This window comes from Toxotes jaculatrix, chromosome 18 (genome assembly GCF_017976425.1).
Source record: "Toxotes jaculatrix isolate fToxJac2 chromosome 18, fToxJac2.pri, whole genome shotgun sequence".
Lineage (NCBI taxonomy): Eukaryota > Metazoa > Chordata > Actinopteri > Toxotidae > Toxotes > Toxotes jaculatrix.
The window spans coordinates 7,230,094-7,249,645 of record NC_054411.1 but is presented as its reverse complement, the minus strand read 5'-3'; the positions used below and the strand labels follow the sequence as shown (position 1 = coordinate 7,249,645).

Sequence of the window (19,552 nt, the reverse complement as noted above, 5' to 3'; positions counted from 1 at the left end):
TGTGTGATTGTTTTGTGTGTTTGTATGTCCTATATGCAACAAAACAGCTACATCTCTGTTACATAAGAGCTCACTGATCACTGGCTTAGGGATATTCTGTAATGAAAGCAAGTTCTACACTAATATTTTTAACAAACATCACTAGCCCAGGGAATGGGATTTCCTAATACTTTGTGTTTTCTTGACCATTTAGGTGCGTGTTCACATGGCACTTCTGTAGGTAGAACAGAAAGTGGGTCCAACTTTTGAAAATGAAAACTTGCTGTGGTACTGACACAAGTTTACTTCTTGTAAATACTTCACCTTAAGTTCTTGCTGCAGAGTGACAAAAATAGTAATACTGCTTTTCAGATGTTGGGGTAATTCATCTTAATGTCCGCTAATCACATGGAATCACATAAGGCAGCCCCAGTCACCCACATGCATCACACACCAGTGCAGAACCATCTGACACTCCACCTATTCTTTCGAGCAGAAGGAACTACCACAACATACTGGACAAAGCTAACAATACTTCCACAGTCTTGCAGAATGCAAATTAACAGCCACAGAAAGGTTTTTGTTTAGACATGGGGTTTTCAACAACACCGCCAACAGCGCTGCTGCAAGTTCTCGCGGTGTGTGTGAAGGAAAATACTCCAAGGGCCAAAATCCAATTCAAGACTAGAAATATACCAGTAGACATGATGAGTGCCAAAGAATAGTCCAAGGTGGCTCCACCTTTAGTGGAGTTGTTGAATAAATACTACAGTACTGTTGTGCCTATTCAACTACAAAAAAAAAAAACAAAAAAAACTACAGCAAGTTCACATGCTGACTCTTATAATCAACTGAACATCAACTCGTCTACATCTAAGGCACTGAACAGACAGAGTAAGTATACAAATATTTACTCACTTGTCAGTTCATTAGGTACACCTAGCTAAAACTAATACAGTCTAATGCAACAGTCCTGCAATAAATCCTCCATTGCAATGGTTATAATGTTTGGTTTATGTTGAAAAAAGCAAAAGAGAAGAAATACATGTATAAAATGTTCTTTAAAATGTTTCTATTATATTATTCTAGTAAACTGATATTTTTATTGTCATCAAAGACTGTTTAAAAATATTCAATCACCTTTATAATCCAAATCTTATGTGTATTTTACAGACAAAGAAAAACTGTGATTACAAACGTGTATTTTTCCTACTGGGGAGAAGCCTGTCCCATTAAAAGGCCTGGGGAACCCCTCAGACTGTTTTTATGACCCACTCAGGCTCTGCGTCCCCACTGCCAGGATTTACATCCAGTTTTGAGCAGGACACAGGGAACATCCGTGGCCCCGCCCCCACCGCCGGCTACGTCGTAGTCATGGAGAATGCGTCCCACTGTCGTCCAATGAGAAGCGTCGCTGGGGCCATGTGTGTATTGTTTAAACTGCTCAAATCAGACAGAGTTTCCAGACCGAAAGAACTTCCACCAAACTGAGTGATGGCGGCCGCCGTGTCTGTTAGCGCAGCTGCCAAGGATGAAAGCACAGACACAGGACTTAGTTTCGCGTCTCGTCCGCTTCATGAACATTACGACCTCGCTGCGGATCACGAAAACTGGATGGCCGGAGACCGCCGACATCCCGAAATCGAAGCCAGCGAGGAGGAATCGACACCGGGACGCGAGTGTCAGCGGAGGGTCGACGAGGACCTGACATCCCTGAGCCCCGAAGAGATCGAGAGCCGCTTGGAGAGAACTCGTCGGGAGTTTTACAACCGTAGAAAAATCATCATAAAAAACCTACCCTCCGACGTTAGCAATCAGGTATGGGTAAAAACTAGTAGCCAAATGGAGGTTTAAATTGTTGGATGATTGATTGATTGACGGGGTCGTTTGGCTAATGTTAGCCTAGCTCCAATATGCCTGCCATGCTACCTATCTTAGCCCGCTAGCCATTTAACTCGTTCGCTGTCTTTAACTTTGTTTCATGCCGTGTTTGCTTTGAAACCACATCTGTTTTAAAAGCCAACGCACTCCTACATGGCAGCCGTCGAACACCATTAGTGTTGTGTTAAATTTGTTTGGCTCAGTTCGTTAACACGGCTTGAGTTAACTGCCAGGTGGTCAGATAACTGTCAATAATGGTCACCCGTGGCCTGCATGACCTGCCAGTCCGGCCTCGTAGGTAACAACTTAGTCACTTGAATATTCGTGGTTTAGTTTCACTGTTAAAGCTGCCAAGGCCAATCTTTAGGTGATTCTATCTCTATAGGAGTTTCACAGGTGTATTTGGGCTTTTTCATCAGCGCATACGTTGTTAAAGCTGGCGTTTGGCTCTACCAACCAGCCATAGATTTTACTCATGATGCCACATTTTTTTGGAACGTGCCTGACTCGTGGGGAGCGGTGGGCCTGCGGGCGGTACCATTGTTCACAGAGGGGTGAGGGGTGGGGGTGGAGGGGGTAGTGGGAGTTCGAGATGTGAGTTGCAATATAACAAAAGGTGGAAGGCGTGGAGACAAAACGTTTCAGAAAATGCTAGACAGCATCGCCATTTGTTTGTGAGTGGGCGAAAACAGCGCAGAACAATTTCTCCTACAACAATGAGTCAGTTTTCACCTCCCTCACCCCCCACAGGTGCACTTGTTACTAGTTTCCCAGTGGACATGAATGAGTTAATTATGCGATGACCGAAAGCTGAAGTTAAGCAAATGACTAATATGTGGTGACCACGATCTACGACTTTAAGTCTGGTGTTTTATGTATGAGTCCCGGTTTAGAGGGTTGTAGTGCGCCATGCGATGATCACTTTAAATGTCCGGATGTAATCATTGTCTGTTCTTTCTTACAGGAGGTCCATGAACTGTTGGGCAGCTATGACTTGAAGTACTGCTTTGTTGACAAATACAAGGGCACAGGTTGGTCTAACTGCTCATCCATCATGTTAGATATTGCAGCTTTACTTTGAAATAGTGAAGGATTATTGCACAGATAATTCAAACAAAGATAATCACATATACAACCTGGGTTGTCTGCATTTACATCATCATTCTTCTCCATGAGGACAAATTGCCTCACAAATTATGGGGCTGTCTTTAGAAAGCGATAAGGGTTCTTCACTTGAGGAAAATACTGAAGAAATCAATCAAAACTTCAAGTAGCATACATTTTTTTTTAGTTAAAATTGCAGCTAATTTGAACCTTAATTAAAGATATAGTGTTCTCCAGTATTCCATCACTAGTGGTGACATGATTATTCCCAATATTGTCAGCAAATTGCACTAATTGTGCCCTGATGGACTCAAATGGTTTTCCACATTGGCAGAGCAATATCCGACCAGAAAGTGGCTGACAATGATGGACCAGACATTTGCTTGAGTCAGATGGTAAATTCAGGGTTTGCCTGGTATCAACCAAACCGTTGTGGCATATAACTGGGCACATTTAGGTATGCTTTCATACAAAATGTAGTTGGTGTTTTTTTTTAGTGTGACTTTTTCACATAACCCCCAAAAATCTTTCCCCCCTTCTGCTCCTCTTTGAAACCAAGGTAACAGGATGTTTGCTTCACATGCATCAGCACTCTATGGGACTCTACCTGTAACAAGAGTTTGTGACACACTGTAGACATTGAATGCTAGTAACATTCAGGAGCAAATTATTCAGGTCTACATATGACTTTTTAGGTATCAGTTTAAATCTGGTCTCCCTCATATACCTACTGCTATCAGCAGTGATGCAGTGATTCAGATAAAGAACCCTTAATACTTGTCAGCCACTATGACAGCTATTGTAGTTTCAATAAGGGAAATGTTGCAGTGACATAAAAGCTGGTGTGGTGACATTGTGCCACCAGCATTGTCTTTTATCAGAGCTCCTAAAGCAGAAATGGTGTCACAGCCAATGTTTGTTCCCTGAGACCTGCTGTGTATGAAAATAGACCTTGCCACTAATGCTGACTGAACAAATGTCACTCCTTCACTTTATACCAAATTGTGCTGATTGTCTTTCTTCCTCTCTCTGTCCTCCATCACCCTCAGCGTTTGTGACACTTCTCAACGGGGAGCAGGCGCAGTCTGCCATCAAAGAGTTCCACCAGCATGTGCTACGGGACAGGGAGATCTCTGTGCAGCTACAGCCAACCGACGCCCTGCTGTGCATCGCCAATTTGCCCTGTGCTTTCACCCAGCAGCAGTTTGAGGAGTTAGTGCGACCCTTTGGTAACCTGGAGCGCTGCTTTCTGGTGTACAGTGCCTCCACTGGGCATTCCAAGGGTTATGGCTTTGTGGAGTACATGAAGAAGGACTCAGCGGCCAGGGCCAAGTCAGAGCTTTTAGGAAAGCAGCTGGGCTCCCGCATGCTGTACGTCCACTGGACTGAAGTGGGCTCCCTCACATACCCATTGCTGCACTCCAAATGTCTGTGTGTGGACCGCCTGCCCCCGAACTTGCTGACAGCCCAAGACCTCCGCAACGCGCTGGCTGACACCCATGCCCCAGTCTTCTGCCAGGTCAGATTCATCGCACATAAACACACTGCTTCTTGTCGAATTAAAAAAATGTTTGGAGGGCTACATTATCTGGATTGCCATTTGCACCAAGAACAGTGCATTTATGTTGCTACACTTTCCATGTTGCTTTATTTGGTGGTTTCTTTGTGTTGATTTATGCTGTTCAAGGCCATATTAACAAAGCTTTCCAGACCTTTTTGGGCCTGATGAAGACGATGTGCTGCCATGTGTATCAGAAAGCTGTAGAACTGGCCTGTGGGAAATGATTTTAGGGATGGGGCAACAGATGGCAGGAATCATCCAAACTGGATTCCCTATTTGATCTTTCAGTACCTTTCACCTTTACCCCAGTTTTCATGTGGCCACTCAAAGTTTCTATAGCAATGAGCATTGCTGGTTTCTATGGTGATGACCACCTGACTCCCCCAGGTGGTGTCATTCAGCAGGCTGTTCTGGAATGAGAGAGGGTTGTCCTTTTCGCACGACACACACAGTAGCACTTTTCTGCTGGTTCCAGGGTTTTTTTTTTTCCTTTTTTTTTTTAGGATTGTGGCAAAGGCAGTGATGATTAAGGGCCATGTGATTATAAAAGAGAAACAGTTTTGTTTCTCAGCACTAGTTAACAAGGTAGAACTGGCCCGGTTATGATCTTGTGAAACCTGGTGTTGAGTCATGAGGCCACAGCTGATGATAGTGAGTAATGGGCCTGTTAGTGGGAAAAGCTATGTAGTCAGCATAATAGTACGTCTGATAATATCCATTAATAATTGAACATTGAAGAGATGGTTTGATGTTTACAAAGTTTTCAGATTTGATGTGAAACTTTCGTTACAGGAAAATAAGGCAGTGGATGGTTTAAAGTTTACCAAATTTTAAATGAGTCTCAATTATGAGTGGAAAGGTTAAGTTTTTGTCCTTTTAATAATAATTTGTACATAAATCCTCATCATTAATGGTGATTTTTCTTGCAAGTGGGCATTTCATTTTACGACTAGTCTTAAATGACAGGCTGGCATATGAGAACCTGTCAGCTAATAAATGTTCTACCTGCCATTTGTAAGGGGACTCTGATTTCAAATGAGCAAAACCACAAAACAAATGTCACTTTATCTCTGTTGGGAGACATTCAACACCACATTTGATTAGTTTGAGCAGTGATTCTGGTTCATTTCAGGGATTTTATGGGGAATTTCCAACGTAGATGTTGACTTTGGATAGATGGTCCACTCAAAATGTGCTAAATGTCCAGGCTGTAAGTGAAGAGCCACAAACCTACCAGTTACGTCATGTTTATCGTATTTATTGGCAGTAGAACTTGGGCTAATTGAGTCTGTGTGAGATTAGATTTTTTTTTCTCCCCTGTCTCTACAGTTGGCTCAGGGACAAGATGGAAGTTTTCGACGGTTTGCCGTTTTGGAGTTTGCCACCGCAGAGATGGCCGAAGAGGCACAGCGACTCACTGATGGCAGGCTGCTGGGCGGGACACACATCAGGGTGTCCTTCTGTGCCCCTGGCCCTCCCGGAAGAAGCATGTTGGCTGCTCTGATTGCTGCCCAAACCATGGTATTTACGTCAAACTTGTACTGCGTTCACATATCCAAGGTTACCAGTCATTTGCCATTGCTGATTGTCATGTGGCTCCTGCCTTCAAGGCTGTGAACAGGGGAAAAGGTCTCCTCCCTGATCCCACAGCCATGCAGATACTCACAGGCCTCAATAACCCCGCTACCCTCAAGATGCTGCTCAACCCACTGTCACAGGGACACAAGCAAGGTGAGGAGTTCTCACAAGCTCATCATCACTGGTTTGATTTTAGGATTTCCCCAGGCTCTGTGGACCTTCATGTTCTCTCTGTGTGCAGGCCTCCTTGGGGCAGCCCCTACGATGCCACTCCTGGCCAACCCCGCCCTTTCTGCAGCCCTGCTCCAGCTGCTCATTCAGAACCAGGCAAAGGCTCAGCAGGTACTGCTGCTTTTCTGCCTTTTCTCTGACGTGTTCCTCTTAGCTGCTCAGTCTGTTTTGATTCATCCTCTCCTACTCATACGCACCTTTCCCCCCACCACTCTCTGCTCTTTCCCTCTTTACCTGTAGCAAGCCTTTCTGGGAAATCATCTTCTGTGGGCTCAGGTGCTGCACAATAAAGAAAACCCTCTAGTGCCTTGTGTGAGTGATAATGGTGTTTGTGTTTGGCTATCAGTGTGTGAGGTGGTGGCGAAGCCACATGGATCCCTGTCTTTTTATGTGATAGAAAACTCAGTGCCTAGGTGGGTAAGCTCTTGCTAGAAAAGTGTGGGATTTGTTTTTTTTTGAGTGTGTGTATGTGTGGGGTGTACTTTTGAGTGGTGCTGAGTGGTGTGGTAGGTGTACTACTCTATTGTGCACCAAAATTGTAAATACCCATTCTGTAAGAACATAATTTTATACATGGTGAGTAAGCCTTGGTGTTGATTAAGTGTCGTGTAGTTCATCAGTTTTCCACCGCTCAAGTGTTAGCCACACTGTGTGACCCTCCTGTGACACTGACCTCTGCTCTGCTCTCTCCTTTGGCCAGCAGGCAGGACTCATTGGGGAGAATCCTCTGGCTGCTCTGCCTGTCCAGCAGGGAGTCCATCTGCTCGGAGACCTGCCCCAAGGTTTGGCAAACACCCACTACTCCAGCCGTAGCTCCTCAAGTCACAAACAGCATGTTTTTGCTTTGCTTATGATGTTAAACATCTATTTCCCCATTGCATGCGTCCTGCTCTTTACATTGCTCATTATATTTTGGTTATGATAACGCTTGAAGTTATGAGTTAGAATTCCATAGCACAAGAAAAATCTGACTTTTTAAGTATGATAAGGATCAAAATTTAAAGGTTTCATCAATTATAATTTACAATCATGCCTCTATCTAATTCCTTCACATGGTGGTGTCTCAGGTCTTGGTCTTCAGACTGATCCTCTGGCCCCTTTAAAGCCAATGCCACTTGGCAGAGCCCTCACAAGGGAGCAGGAGTCTCCCACAGCAGCATGCACCTTCCCCCAGACTTCCTCTCCCACCCTGCAGGGCATCTCCATGCCCCTGATGGGTGGCATGATGGGGGCAGATGGCCTCACAGCACAAGGGGTGAGGTCCCAAGCAATTTTCATAATATGCTTTCTGCCTCTTGTGTTCTTGCGTAGCTTTTTACTGATGTGTAAATGAGAAATGGGCAGAAAACTTGAGTCAGTCTTTCCCTTCCTGTCAGGTGTCCATACTAGGAGATCCTCCCAAAGATGTGAATCTTCCCCAGAGTGCCTTCCTCAGTGTCAGCAATGTCTTTCCCTCAGGTGAGGTTCTTGTTTGCAGTGTGTGGCTCTGATTTTACTACTTACCTGTCTGTTCTTATTTGATGCATCACCTCAGTCATCCAACCAAATAAATCCAGTATGCAATGTTTGTCTGGCCTCACCTACTCCAGCAGGAAGCTGCAGACCTCACCCCTATAGGAAGAGGCCTACACTAAGTAATGTGTCCAACCAATACACACACCAGAGCATACAGCCGAATTACAACCTACGCTACCAGGATTCCTACAGCCCTGAATACTCTCCTCTACACCAGGTAACCGCTAGACTCCACTGCTTTATTGTAAAATATTTTTAAGCTTCTGTTCTGTTCTTAGCAGGTGCTGCTTTGCGAAACGATTCGATGATGAACTGCTGAATTTACAGTGTTGTGCACCCCGCATAGCCTGGCTGCTCATTGCTGCCCATTCACTAAGCTATATGATGTGATTTTGTCTGATCCCCATCTGGTGCTTCTCCTCAGGATCCCTTAGCCCACTTGTATGAACAACAGGAGAACCTTGATGCTGGGGCCTTGGCAGGATTCGGACAGCAGGTGGTGTTTTTATTCAACCAATTCAAGATGGTGTTTTTAATGCTGTTCAATTAATTACATACTGGACTGATAATAGAAGAGATGTTCTGATGTTGTTCGATCATCTCTGCAGCCCTCTCGCCACCCCGACTACAGCGAGCGGTTTTCCCACTACAGTTTCCCTCCCAGTCCACCACTGTCCTCATACTTCAGCTCAGGGCCTGAGGCCTCCAGCAACGGGAGCCTCCCTACTACCCAGCTCAACAGGGTAATCCTAAAGCTATATTAACTTCTGTTTTTGTTTCAAGCTAATGATTTCTTGTCAGCGTGAGAACATCAAGGTAGCACTGGCATAGAGATAAAGAGTGGAGAGTTACATTCCCAGAATAAAGCGCATCTTCAATAATTAATGTGCTGTAAGTGCCTGAGCCTCTGTAGAAGTCTAGGTCACTGAAAGTTGGTTGTTTGTCCTCAGGCTGTAGGAATGCCTCCTGTGAGCCACACCACTAACTATCCCCCAGGCCTGGGGAATGCTGTGAAGGTAATTTAGACGTTTTCTTGTCTTTGCCTTTTTGAGTCTTAACTTTTTGTGCATTTTTAGTTATATATCAGACTACTCTTCATTGATTTTCTTTCTTTTTTTTTTCTTCTTCCAATTATAGACTCCCATTGGTAGCCACAAGCGTGTGTTCTCCCGGCTGATCCCATCCCCGGAGCCAAGCCCAGAGGGTGGCTACGTGGGCCAGCACTCCCAAGGTCTTGGTGGCCATTACGCAGACTCCTACCTTAAGCGAAAGCGTATATTCTAAATACAGCTGAATGCTTCTTGCTGTATGAGTAGCCATTCAACAGCCAGGACATGATGGCATCTCCTCCAGTAAACTTAGCTCAGCAGTCCTTGGATTTGTCTCCTGTGTGCTCCTGTGAATGACCCCTGGAGGGCGCTGAGGAGTGCAGCCTGTTGCTATCTGGACATATGTCACTCCATGGGAATTCTTGGTTGTTGTTTTTTTTTTTCTTTTTGTTGTGTATATATGATTTTAGTGTGTTGGTAAATTAAGTTTTTACTTTTTTCTTTTTTTTATTTGACTTTTAGTTTTCTGTTGAATGACATGTACAGTGAGAAAAAAGTGGTTAATTAGCTAATGGAGTCTTTTCAGCATTTTTTTTATTCCTGTGTTGAGTGTGGTGTGTCAGCAGAGCTACAGATAGTTTGGCCAGTTTTCAATGACAGCCGTAGGCTGCTTTTTATAATGTTTGACATCTCACTAAAGTGAAGCTGTCCACAACTTCAGGCAAAGGGACTTGCATAGTATTAAAAACAAGCTTTACTTCAGAGGCTCTACTTTTTTAAGTAGCCTTCCTAATTCCATGTAAAAAGTTCAGTAGTTTGTTTAATGAGATGGTGTTTTTGTGTTGTGGTGTTTTTTTGTTTTTCCCCTTCCTTCCACAGGGTTGTATGTTTCGCTGTATGACTCTTTCTGGATTCAGGCCTTTCCTCATCAGTTAACATTCAGCTTTCCATCCACCAATGACAGCTGCATGTACCTGCCTGTGTATGATTAAGGTGAATCGTTCTACCATTCTGGCATATTTTCCTCAAGCCTTAACTTTTCCACGTTATTTGTGTTTTGATCCACACCATCCATCTTGTTTACGGAGCCTGTTCTCTACACTGGTCGTTGAGTGATGCACTTGGTCACAGGTCACAATCCTTATCTGTTCTCACATGTAGAGGATGCCGTTTTCAAGTCTCCAGGAGTTGAATATTTTCTGTGTTTTGTGTCTGTCTCATTTGCTAAGTTGAATTTTGAATGTCTTAAAGTCAACACACCTCAGTGCTTGAGTTGGGTTGGTGGGGCAGTGAGCATCCGCTGTGTGCCATCTCTCGAGCTGCCAACACATAGCAAATACAGGAACCTCAGCAAGAGGCCTGACTTTTGATTGAATGATGAATGGATGGCAGCTGGAATGATGGACATAGCCAGTGTTCAAAGTTTTCCAGTAGTTGTTGTGCAAGTTTGTCTGGGGATATACTGATGGAAGCTACTGGCAGATGATTGGTCAGTGACATGACTGTACTTGTTTCCTATTTTATTTTATTTTATTTTTTATTTTTTGTAATTTTTTTTTTTTTTGTGAATAATTATCTGGTTGACAGTTTGATTGTGAAAACCCATTACCTCTGACTTCTGCTAGGAAATGCAGCTACACTTGAGCCTTAACAGTGTTTTCTGTGATCTCATCCTGCCCTGTGTTGGCTTCCACCTACATTTACCATTTCTGTGTTATTTGCTGTGTAAATAGTTAAAGCTTGATCATTTTCCTGAGTCCGAAATTTTTTGTTTTCTTTAATTATACCTGCCTCTGGTCTGGTGTTTTGAATGAATTTGCTGCTCCTTGTTGTTGTTTTTTTTTTTTTCCTTTTTGTTGGCCCTGTATGTTTGAAAGCTGATGTGACCAAGAGTGGCGCTACAGCAGACTGCTCATGTTGTGTATGGACCAAGAGATGCAGCTGTACTGTATGATCATCATTCATTTTGATTGATTTGATTCTAACTGCTATCCTCTCATCTGTACCGCCATGGTTGTCTCTGTATGTGTGTGATGTGAGCAAGTAAATGTTATTTAAACTGACATTTTGTGAGCTCATCATTTAAAGAGACACCCAAAATATAGACTGTAGCTCGGTGATTTCTGTATTTGACGTTTCTGGGGTTAACATGAAAATGTTTCTGTATTTTAGTTTTGAGAATTTTAACCAGTTTCTCTGTGCATACCCAAGTGTTTGGTTCAACACTTTAAGAGTACATAATTTGCTCTTAAGGCAGTTGTGCCTAAAGAGTTTTAATTTTGGAGTGTGATTCACAACTTAATTTTAGAGCTGAGCCGCTAAAATGACCCTTAACAGATTTTCTTAATTGGCCTTTAATTTGAGCCTTAAAACCCAGAGAGCTCAATTGCAGAATGCAAAATGAGATGCATGTTTTTTTTTTTTTTTTTTTTTTTTTTTTTTAATATGCTGAACACATAGCCATGTGCACAGCAAATAACAAGGAACATATTCATCAAGAAAAAAGTTGTGGTTGAGGGCCCAATAATCAGAGTTGCCTTGAGCCATGCAATATTTTTCTTAAGTCCTCTATCAATAGAATAATGTCTAAGTGAAAGCTTGGCTTCTGGTATGAAAGTAACAAAAGCATATGACTTGCAGAAAAAGGTAAAAGCAACACCAGATTTATTAGACAGTAAAACTGTTATGCAAAATTTTGTAGGCTAACTAATGTGCTTTTGATTTAGGGTAAGAAAGGAAGTCCTTGATATAGTCTGAAGCTACACAAAGAGGCACAGAGTGATAATATTTCAGCCCAAGTTGTATATGCAATGAACCAGAGCTGAGGCGCCCTTTTTCATTCAAATGAATGCATGCACAGCCAGCTGATGTTTTGCTTTATTAGATAGGTAGCCAACCATAAAAAACAATGCTTCTTCACACTTGCAGACAGATTTTGGGGAACGGGTGTGGTAGACAGAAAGCATGAAACAAAAAGGAGGATACATCAAAGCATCTGCTAGTAAAAGGTTTACTGGTTGTAAATTCAGCTGTGGGATCTCTTCTTTTGTGCCCCAACATGGAAAAACACTGGAGGCTAATAACTTAAAACAATAGCTGTATTAGTTTTTCATGAGGTGCCTTTGAGCACAGCACATTTCCTGTGCACTTTGTTACAACATGTTATCAGGCCGATGCCATGCATGGCTCCAGTTGGCTCTATCAGTTCAGTGTAATTGTGAATGTGACCTGTATGAATGTTAAGCAGGTTACTGCTGAGAGGATAATTTGTCTTCCCTGGATGAATAATTATTTAACAACAAACTCAGTCAGTCGGTTACCAGGAATCAAGACAAATAACAGTTTGCGGAAGAAACAAAAACAACTTGAAGAAATACGTCAAACTGAGAAGTGACTGAAAATACCCTTCACTGTGATAAGACTGTATATGCAGCCTAATGGCATTCAGATTTAACAACAAAACAAACTAAAGAATAACCTGAAATGTCAGCTGTGTCCTCACAGGCGCAGTATTTTAAGCCTCTCTGTTCAGCCGACCCTGAAGGTAATGGCAGGTCAATTGTGCTCTTATCAGGCAGAAATTGAGCTTAAAGTCGTCTGCCCAGATGATTGGCTCTGTGGCAATGCTGAGCCCTTTGCATTACTGTCCCTCACCCTTCAGACTGAGGTGCTAAGGGGCAAGTGGCAGCGAAGAGAGCTCCTCTTCCCCTCAGCAGCCATCAGGATGAAAGGTTTTGATTAGCTGTTATTCTTGTGGTCCCACTGAGCCTCAAGGAGCAGAGCTGCTGATGGAGCTTTCCCCTGATGGGCAAAAACACAAGTGCAGAACACTGGTCATAAAACTCTCTGTTTTAACACTGATATAGTTTGTGACATTTCTCAAAGAGCAAAAATTCTACTTCATGTTTGGGTCTTTCATGATCACTTCATAAGTATGAGGGAGAAACACTACTGTTTTTTTTTTTTTTTTTATCAGATGTAAAGGACAATGGAAATGAGAACACAGTGACGAAATGATGGGCTTGTTTTTTAGTCCTGCTGACATTATATTAATGTGTTTTTCACAGCCGCTGCGTTTGTTTCTGTAATATTTATCTGCAATGCTTGAGGCACCCCTGAATTATGTTCTCATACCTGCAGCCAGTCTACCAAGAGTTCACAGAGGGATCCACCGCGGCTCGGTGGACGCTGTGTCAGACACATTTAGATTCCTGCCTTTCATATTTCCACCCACACAGTCACCCCGCACAGTTGCTGTTGAATGCTGCTGAAACCTGCAATTTTCCCAAATACAGAGAGGAAGGAAGAAGAGCTCTGAAGGCAGATCACTGCAGCGTCATTTATCACAAATTTATTACAGCCACACAAATGAAGAAAAAGTTATTTCTCATGCCTTTGTGTGTTCACTGTGGAACCAAAAATGTAACTGCTTCCTCCCTCTTCAGTGCTTGTGTGTGCTGAATCGAAATTGTTGCATTTAAATATACAGATTCACAGTCATTTACATGTAAACCACACTCTAAATTCACATGTGCAATGATTTATTACGGCTTTATTTCAGCACACGAGCAACAAAGTGTAACCAAATAGGGCATGTCACAAGAGCTGTTTATAGCAGGATTAGTCATAGAAAACAGCCCACTCCCCCTGTGACGAACAGTCTGTAAAACAGTAGAACATCTCGGTAACCCAGGAGAAACCTACTAGTCTGCCTTTTGCTTAATTCCAAAGAGGGGGAAAGCCACTAATTCTGAACAGTGCTCCTTCTTATGCACCCAAACAAGATTATATTATACTAGGGATTTAAATTCCAATCCAGAAAACGTACCCTTATTCCCCTGAAATAAGCTTGGGTATTGTTACACTCTTCATTTTCATCTTTTCCAGTCGATCCTCTGTGTAACTGTATATCATCGTGGCACTACAAAATAAGATAACAACATCTTGTTATGGGAAATCTAAATGCAGTGTTTCCCAATACGGTGTTATTGTTATGATGCACTGAAACAAAGCATTTGATTTCTGAAATGAAGAGATATATTCCAACACAACATGCTTTGTTTTTGTTTCTTGTCAGCATCATGCACACAGTCTTATTTCTTGGCTAGAGATGCTTAACATTCAGTCCTGAATACCCGGCACACAGATGTAATCCAGACAGCAACAGCAGCCGTGAGATGAACCTGGTTTTCTATCAAGCTGAGAGTTTCACATTTAAAGCAAAGGATGATAATCTGTGCTGTAGTCTTGAAATCTCTCCATCATGTACCGAAAAACTCATCTCTTCAAAAAGTATCTCTTGTCCTCCTCTCCCCTGTTGAATCATATCCCCTGTTTCATATCGTCCTCAACATTAATGGTCCACACTTTTATCTTGAAGCGCAGCTCTCATTTCTCTTATTTCCTTTCCTGCCACTTGTCTCTTGCATGATCGCTATTGAATAATGAGATATTGCAAGAACACCTCTCTACATGCGACCAGTGCTTTCTCTATTTTTTTTCTCTGGTTTTGATCTAGGAATTGAATTTTGTTTTTCCCTTGAACTCTTTATACGTTGTTTCATGCACCTATGATGTAAAGTTTTGAATATTTTCTGATGCTTTTAAAGGTTCATTGTGGCCAGCTGTAAAACAAAAAACAATGCTTTCAATTAGATATTACACACACATATATACATGTATGTTTTATATGTGTGTATATGTATATATTTAACACCACTGTCCATGAAAGTAGGTATCAGGAGCGCATACAGATTAAAAGAACAACCTTGCGGTAATTCTGATACTTGACTCCCATCTCCAGTTGCCATTATAGCTCCAAAAAATCATTAGCATAAGTTTTAGAAGCTCTGAAATCTGGTTATTGCTTCATTTGAGGTCTCTCTGGTCCTCATCTTGTCCCTAAAGTGAAACACTGCACTCGCTTCCCTGATGCATCATTATATCCTTTCCCATCTAACTCCTCCTCTGCCTTCAGCTGGATGGACATTTCAGTGAGATCGGTTTGGTTTGGAGAGAGACACAAGAAAATACTTCAGTGAAAATGAGGTGAAAAGTGGTGGCTCGCTCTGCTGCTCTGTAAGCACATCCCACGGTCTCTTCTGAATGGTTGTGCTTTTTCATGTTGTTTAATGCGCGGAGGATTTCTGCAGTTTTACTCCAGCATTAGCTTTGATTCAGCGTGAGTCTGTGAGTCTTTATGCACACAGCACGGACAGGAGGACAATCCACCCCCACCGCTGCACCTCCACAGAAAAAGAAAAAGAAAAGCTGAAATTATTTCAAGAATTATTTTAACACTTAATAAAAATGACCTGATAGGCTGCTGAAACAGTCACACATCACTGCAGCTAAACATCTGACTATGCCTGTGTTTCATCCTCTCTTCCCTTCTCGCACAGACACCTACGTTCTAGCAAGTTCCATTTACTTTTCATTGTCCTACATACGTGTAAACACAAACTTGGACACACACGTGTGGGCACACATGCACATTAACTACGTGACTATTGCTCACTGTCAGGAAAGAGGTGTGGGTTAATATTTCATGGCCTTCCACTGGCAGAAAGTGGATCCATTTCCCAGCATTCCCTGATGTGTAAACTCGGTGTGGGCCAAAGGCTAGACAGGCTGATGATTGTCTTTCTGCTGGACGTGCAGAGTTTGCTGCCTTCTGTGATTGGTTGTTAGCTGTAATGGAGAAATTCTTCACAAGTTCAGATTAAGCTAACTTTCTGCATACACGCACACACACACTCCCATAAACACAAATGCCAAGAATGCATTACAGACAGTGCTTTTCCACAGTCTGCACAACAATCTCATCTGCACATACTGTCTTGAGGAAGTAAGACTGCTTGGCATTTCAATTATTCCTCACATTATGAATGTATAACGTGGAGAGCCATTTGGTGTGGTTGGTCAAAATAAATCAGATGCTCAGTAAATGAAGTGTGCAGCAACTGGCTCAAGCAAGAGGAACATTTTTTTTCCACACCACAATGGGGCACTCCAGTCCGCACTGTGGTCCGTGGTCATTTCGTCATCCACTTCATCCCCCTTTCATTGCTTTTCTTTTTCGGGGGGGTAGAATTTTATATAGTACAGAATGATTTGGCTCAGTTCCTTTTCTATGTCATCAACCAGTGTTTTAGACAGAAAAAGAACTTAACATATTTGAATTATATTAAAATATTAATTCAGTTATGCTGCTGCTGATGATACAGAAATATTTGAAATTTCTTTTTTTTTACACTCTTTTGGTCAAAGTTTTGCGCAGATGAAAGTCATGTGACCAAAAGCCTGGGTATTTAATAAAAGTCAAATACAGCAGCCTGTGTGGGCATATTCCTTCATATTTGGTCAAGGTCTTTGAGATGAAATGAAAGCAAGTGTGTTTCTTTTGTTAGCAGCATGCAAGAACTCCTTGAGTTTCTGTGTGCTCATTCACACGCTGATGGAGCTACCTAATCAGATGCTTAACTGTGCTGAAATCGTTCTTCAGAGATGAAATCCTTACGGGGCAATTCCACTCAACTGAAATGCATATTTTTATTCTGAAGACCGAGGTGCTTCCCAGAGAAACAGTACTCTAATATGTTTTTCTGATAAACAGCCCAGAGTTGATCATTTAGGGTTTTTTTTTGTTCTAAACTTTTTCTGAACCCAAAACAGCCTTTTAATACACCAATGATTTTTTTTCAATGTTTCATCAGCTTCAAATAGGAAAATACAGTTATTACCACACAGTCTTTCTGCATCCAGCTACATGCTGCTTTTTCATTTTCTCCTGTTCATTTTCTGAGGACGTGTACTACAACTGACAATTTTCTCTCAAGGAGACAGTATTGAGTGACATTTAGCACAGCTGCCCTGAGAGAAAATAATGTTTCAAAGTTCAAATTCAATTGCAGCTTTATTCAGTGTTGTAGCAGGGACATAAAGTAAGAAAAGAATAACATCAGACCTCATATTAAGATGGTATTTAAGCTATGAGCTGTAGGAAAAAGACATTTTACATCAAGTGATGTCTGAAGAAAAACATGTCATTTTGTCAGTCAGTCGGTTTGTCAGTTTCATGGTCAATGGTCAACATATACTCTTTTCATTTTTAAGCTCAGTGGGTCGTAAATTATGTGCAAATGTAAAAGCTGATGTGTGAATCCTGCAGAGACACTAGCTGTGTGATTCAATTTGACATTCCTGAGATTTCTGTTGCATAGAACCCCACAGTTTCAGGTTTCTGATTGTGTTCAACCTGCTCGCTGTCCTCAGACATTCCTCTATCAGAACAAGACAGGGTCATGTGTGATCGACCTGCACATCAGTCATACACATCAGCATCGAGATTCTCTAGCTCTCTAAATAGATTTGCATAAGTCAGCTACAAGAACTTCATCGACTCGACATTTTCAGCCTGCCATATTTAACCCATTTTTTAACAAGAAGAAGTTCAGTTGTTCTTTGTTTATTCAGCTGAGAAAACAGTTGCAAAATTAGGCCTGCCCTGGCTTTTAAAGACAGACAAAATGATTAATGCTTTTCTGTTGAGCCTGAACTACTGCAAAGCTTCTGTACATACCTTTGCCAAGCTTCTGCAGCTCGGCTCCAGTTTGTAAAGCTGCTGTTTTTCTCCACAGGCAAACACAAATTTTCTATCATCATCTGAAGCAGCTTAGTGTCTTTAATCACTGCCATCAAATTATAGTGTTGCATGGGTTTAATTTCTTGTCGTTCTGTCTTTTTACTTTGCCGTATGTTGGCCTGAATCACAGCTCAAAGCAATATTTCTTTACATCACACCGAAAATGCAACAACAGTATGTTTTTCTTTCTCACTCTGAAATGCAGACAGCTGGACAGAGTAAAATAATGGTTTAATTGAGGCTTAGGCAGAAAAGAGAAGAGGGAAAAAGCATGGGGACAAGAGGGAAACAACTCTTTAGAGTGTCAGTCCATTTCTAAAGCCCGTAATTAGAGCATAGATAGAAACCAAACTAAAAGTCGATAACTGCATTCACTGCCCTGTGAGGCCATGATGCTCATTACAGACAACAAAATTGTTGATTTAGTGGTTTAGACCACGTCTCTCTCTCTCTCTCTTTCTCTCTCTCTCTCTCTCTCTCTCTCTCTCTCTCTCTCTCTATGGTTCTGCACTTGTTTCTCCAAAAAACCAAGATGTGTGAGGGTTTGTATAAAGATAAGGTTGTTGATTTACTGTCAGAATACAGGGAATGATTTGACATTTCAGGTTAGAGGAGGTAGGAAGTGTTGTTTTTTTTTTTTTTTAATTAATTAGTGTTCATAGGAAATTCCCCGATATGCCCTCTATTTCTTTCTGGTCACGTCCTTTCCTTCTGTTACAATCTATCAGAGTGGAGGCACCACCACTGGAGAGAAATGAGGGAGCGTTTTTAGGGGACCCAATGGAAAAAGTGGACTTTTAGTTAATTCTTAGTGGCACCACTGCTTCCCCAGTACAGTTCTTCTCCCACTACAGTGCAGCATGCTACACATGGCAGGCGGCAGCCATTTGTCTCTGGTGGTCTCCGGCTAATAAGCTCAACTCGTCTGAGGTGTGAGGCCTTGGGTTTGTAGCTGCCGGCACTGTAGTTTAGCCATTCAGCATTGGATGGAGCCAGTGGGTGGGACTGAAGCAGTATTATGGTTTTATCAAAGTTATTACAATCTGGAGGGACATCTTTTTTTTTTTCAATTCTGTTTACATAGTTTCACACCCTCCTTTTTTTGGTGTCAAAGTTCATGCAGAGCCCTTAGTGCAAGCACTTTTAATGTAGGCTATAAATTGTTTTTCAGCATCAGAGCAGATGCTGGCACCGAGATGTTCCACTCAGCAGTTTTTTATCAGTACGATTATTTATATTATTCAGAGCATCACTCCTGAGAGCATTCAGGGTGCTGGCAGAGTAAGAAGAGTACCAGCAACTTTCAGAAGTTTACAGTACATCCAAACATCCGTCTCCTTGTTTTTTTTTCAGCTCCTTATCAGTGTTAGGGGTTACCAGTGGCAACATGCAGAGCAGCCCAGATGTCCTGTTTCCCAGCAGCCTCCTCCAGCTCTTCTCAGGGAATCTGGAGGCACTTCCAGGTCAGCTGAGGCTGAGGCTGTAATCAGTTCAGCCTGCATGGGGCTTCCTGGTGGCCTGAGTCACCAATAGGAAATACCTGAAACATGTTTTCAGTGTCCTGTTACAGAGCATGAGGCAAGTGTGAATGCTTTGCCTTGCTTTGAGGAGCCAAATTTTCCAGCTAAAACAGGGACAATGATTCAGGAGAGGAGCATAGACTCAGACGTGGGCACGCTCATACTCATCATAGCCAAGTCATATTCAGCTGCAAAGCCCTCCACTCAAAGGTTGACACATCTACAAACACCTTAATGTCACTGAACTCAACATTGTCTAGGACGCAGCTGCTCCTTGATTACCATTTGACTCAGGTGTTTAACACCTATAATCAAGAACAAGGTTGATTTAATACCAAGGATACAAAGACAGCTCTGTATAGGATAGTATAGCAGTCAACTTGTAGATCTCGAAATTGAAACAGCCAGTACCAGCTGATCAAAAGCAAAATCTGATTTTATATCATTTAAAATGCACAGCAGAACACTGAAATGAGCACAGGTCCCAGAA

General features: G+C 42.2%; 1 protein-coding gene across 4 annotated transcripts; it reads left to right on the top strand.

Annotated features, from left to right (window-relative positions):
- The first annotated feature begins 88 nt into the window (after nucleotides 1-88).
- raver1 (ribonucleoprotein, PTB-binding 1) lies at nucleotides 89-9,308 on the top strand. 4 transcript variants are annotated; one of them, XM_041061954.1, is made up of 15 exons: nucleotides 89-1,797; nucleotides 2,825-2,891; nucleotides 4,014-4,483; nucleotides 5,855-6,046; nucleotides 6,136-6,256; nucleotides 6,345-6,445; nucleotides 6,575-6,646; nucleotides 7,038-7,116; nucleotides 7,402-7,589; nucleotides 7,711-7,792; nucleotides 7,924-8,066; nucleotides 8,274-8,345; nucleotides 8,458-8,592; nucleotides 8,800-8,865; nucleotides 8,987-9,308. In XM_041061954.1, exons 1-15 carry the CDS (start codon nucleotides 1,474-1,476, stop codon nucleotides 9,131-9,133), a joined length of 2,259 nt encoding a protein of 752 aa, XP_040917888.1. In that variant the 5' UTR covers nucleotides 89-1,473; the 3' UTR covers nucleotides 9,134-9,308. The 4 variants fall into 4 exon arrangements, with proteins under 4 accessions (XP_040917888.1, XP_040917886.1, XP_040917887.1 ...); XM_041061952.1 differs by lacking the exon at nucleotides 6,575-6,646; XM_041061953.1 differs by lacking the exon at nucleotides 6,575-6,646 and having other exon boundaries at nucleotides 7,035-7,116; nucleotides 7,927-8,066.
- Nucleotides 9,309-19,552: the final 10,244 nt, after the last annotated feature.

Coding starts and splice junctions, on each gene's coding strand:
- raver1 (XM_041061954.1), top strand. CDS start 1,474: ATGGCGGCCGCCGTGTCTGTTAGCGCAGCTGCCAAGGATGAAAGCACA. Junction 7,117..7,401: donor GCTCGGAGACCTGCCCCAAG/GTTTGGCAAACA, acceptor GTGGTGTCTCAG/GTCTTGGTCTTCAGACTGAT. Junction 8,346..8,457: donor TGGCAGGATTCGGACAGCAG/GTGGTGTTTTTA, acceptor TCATCTCTGCAG/CCCTCTCGCCACCCCGACTA.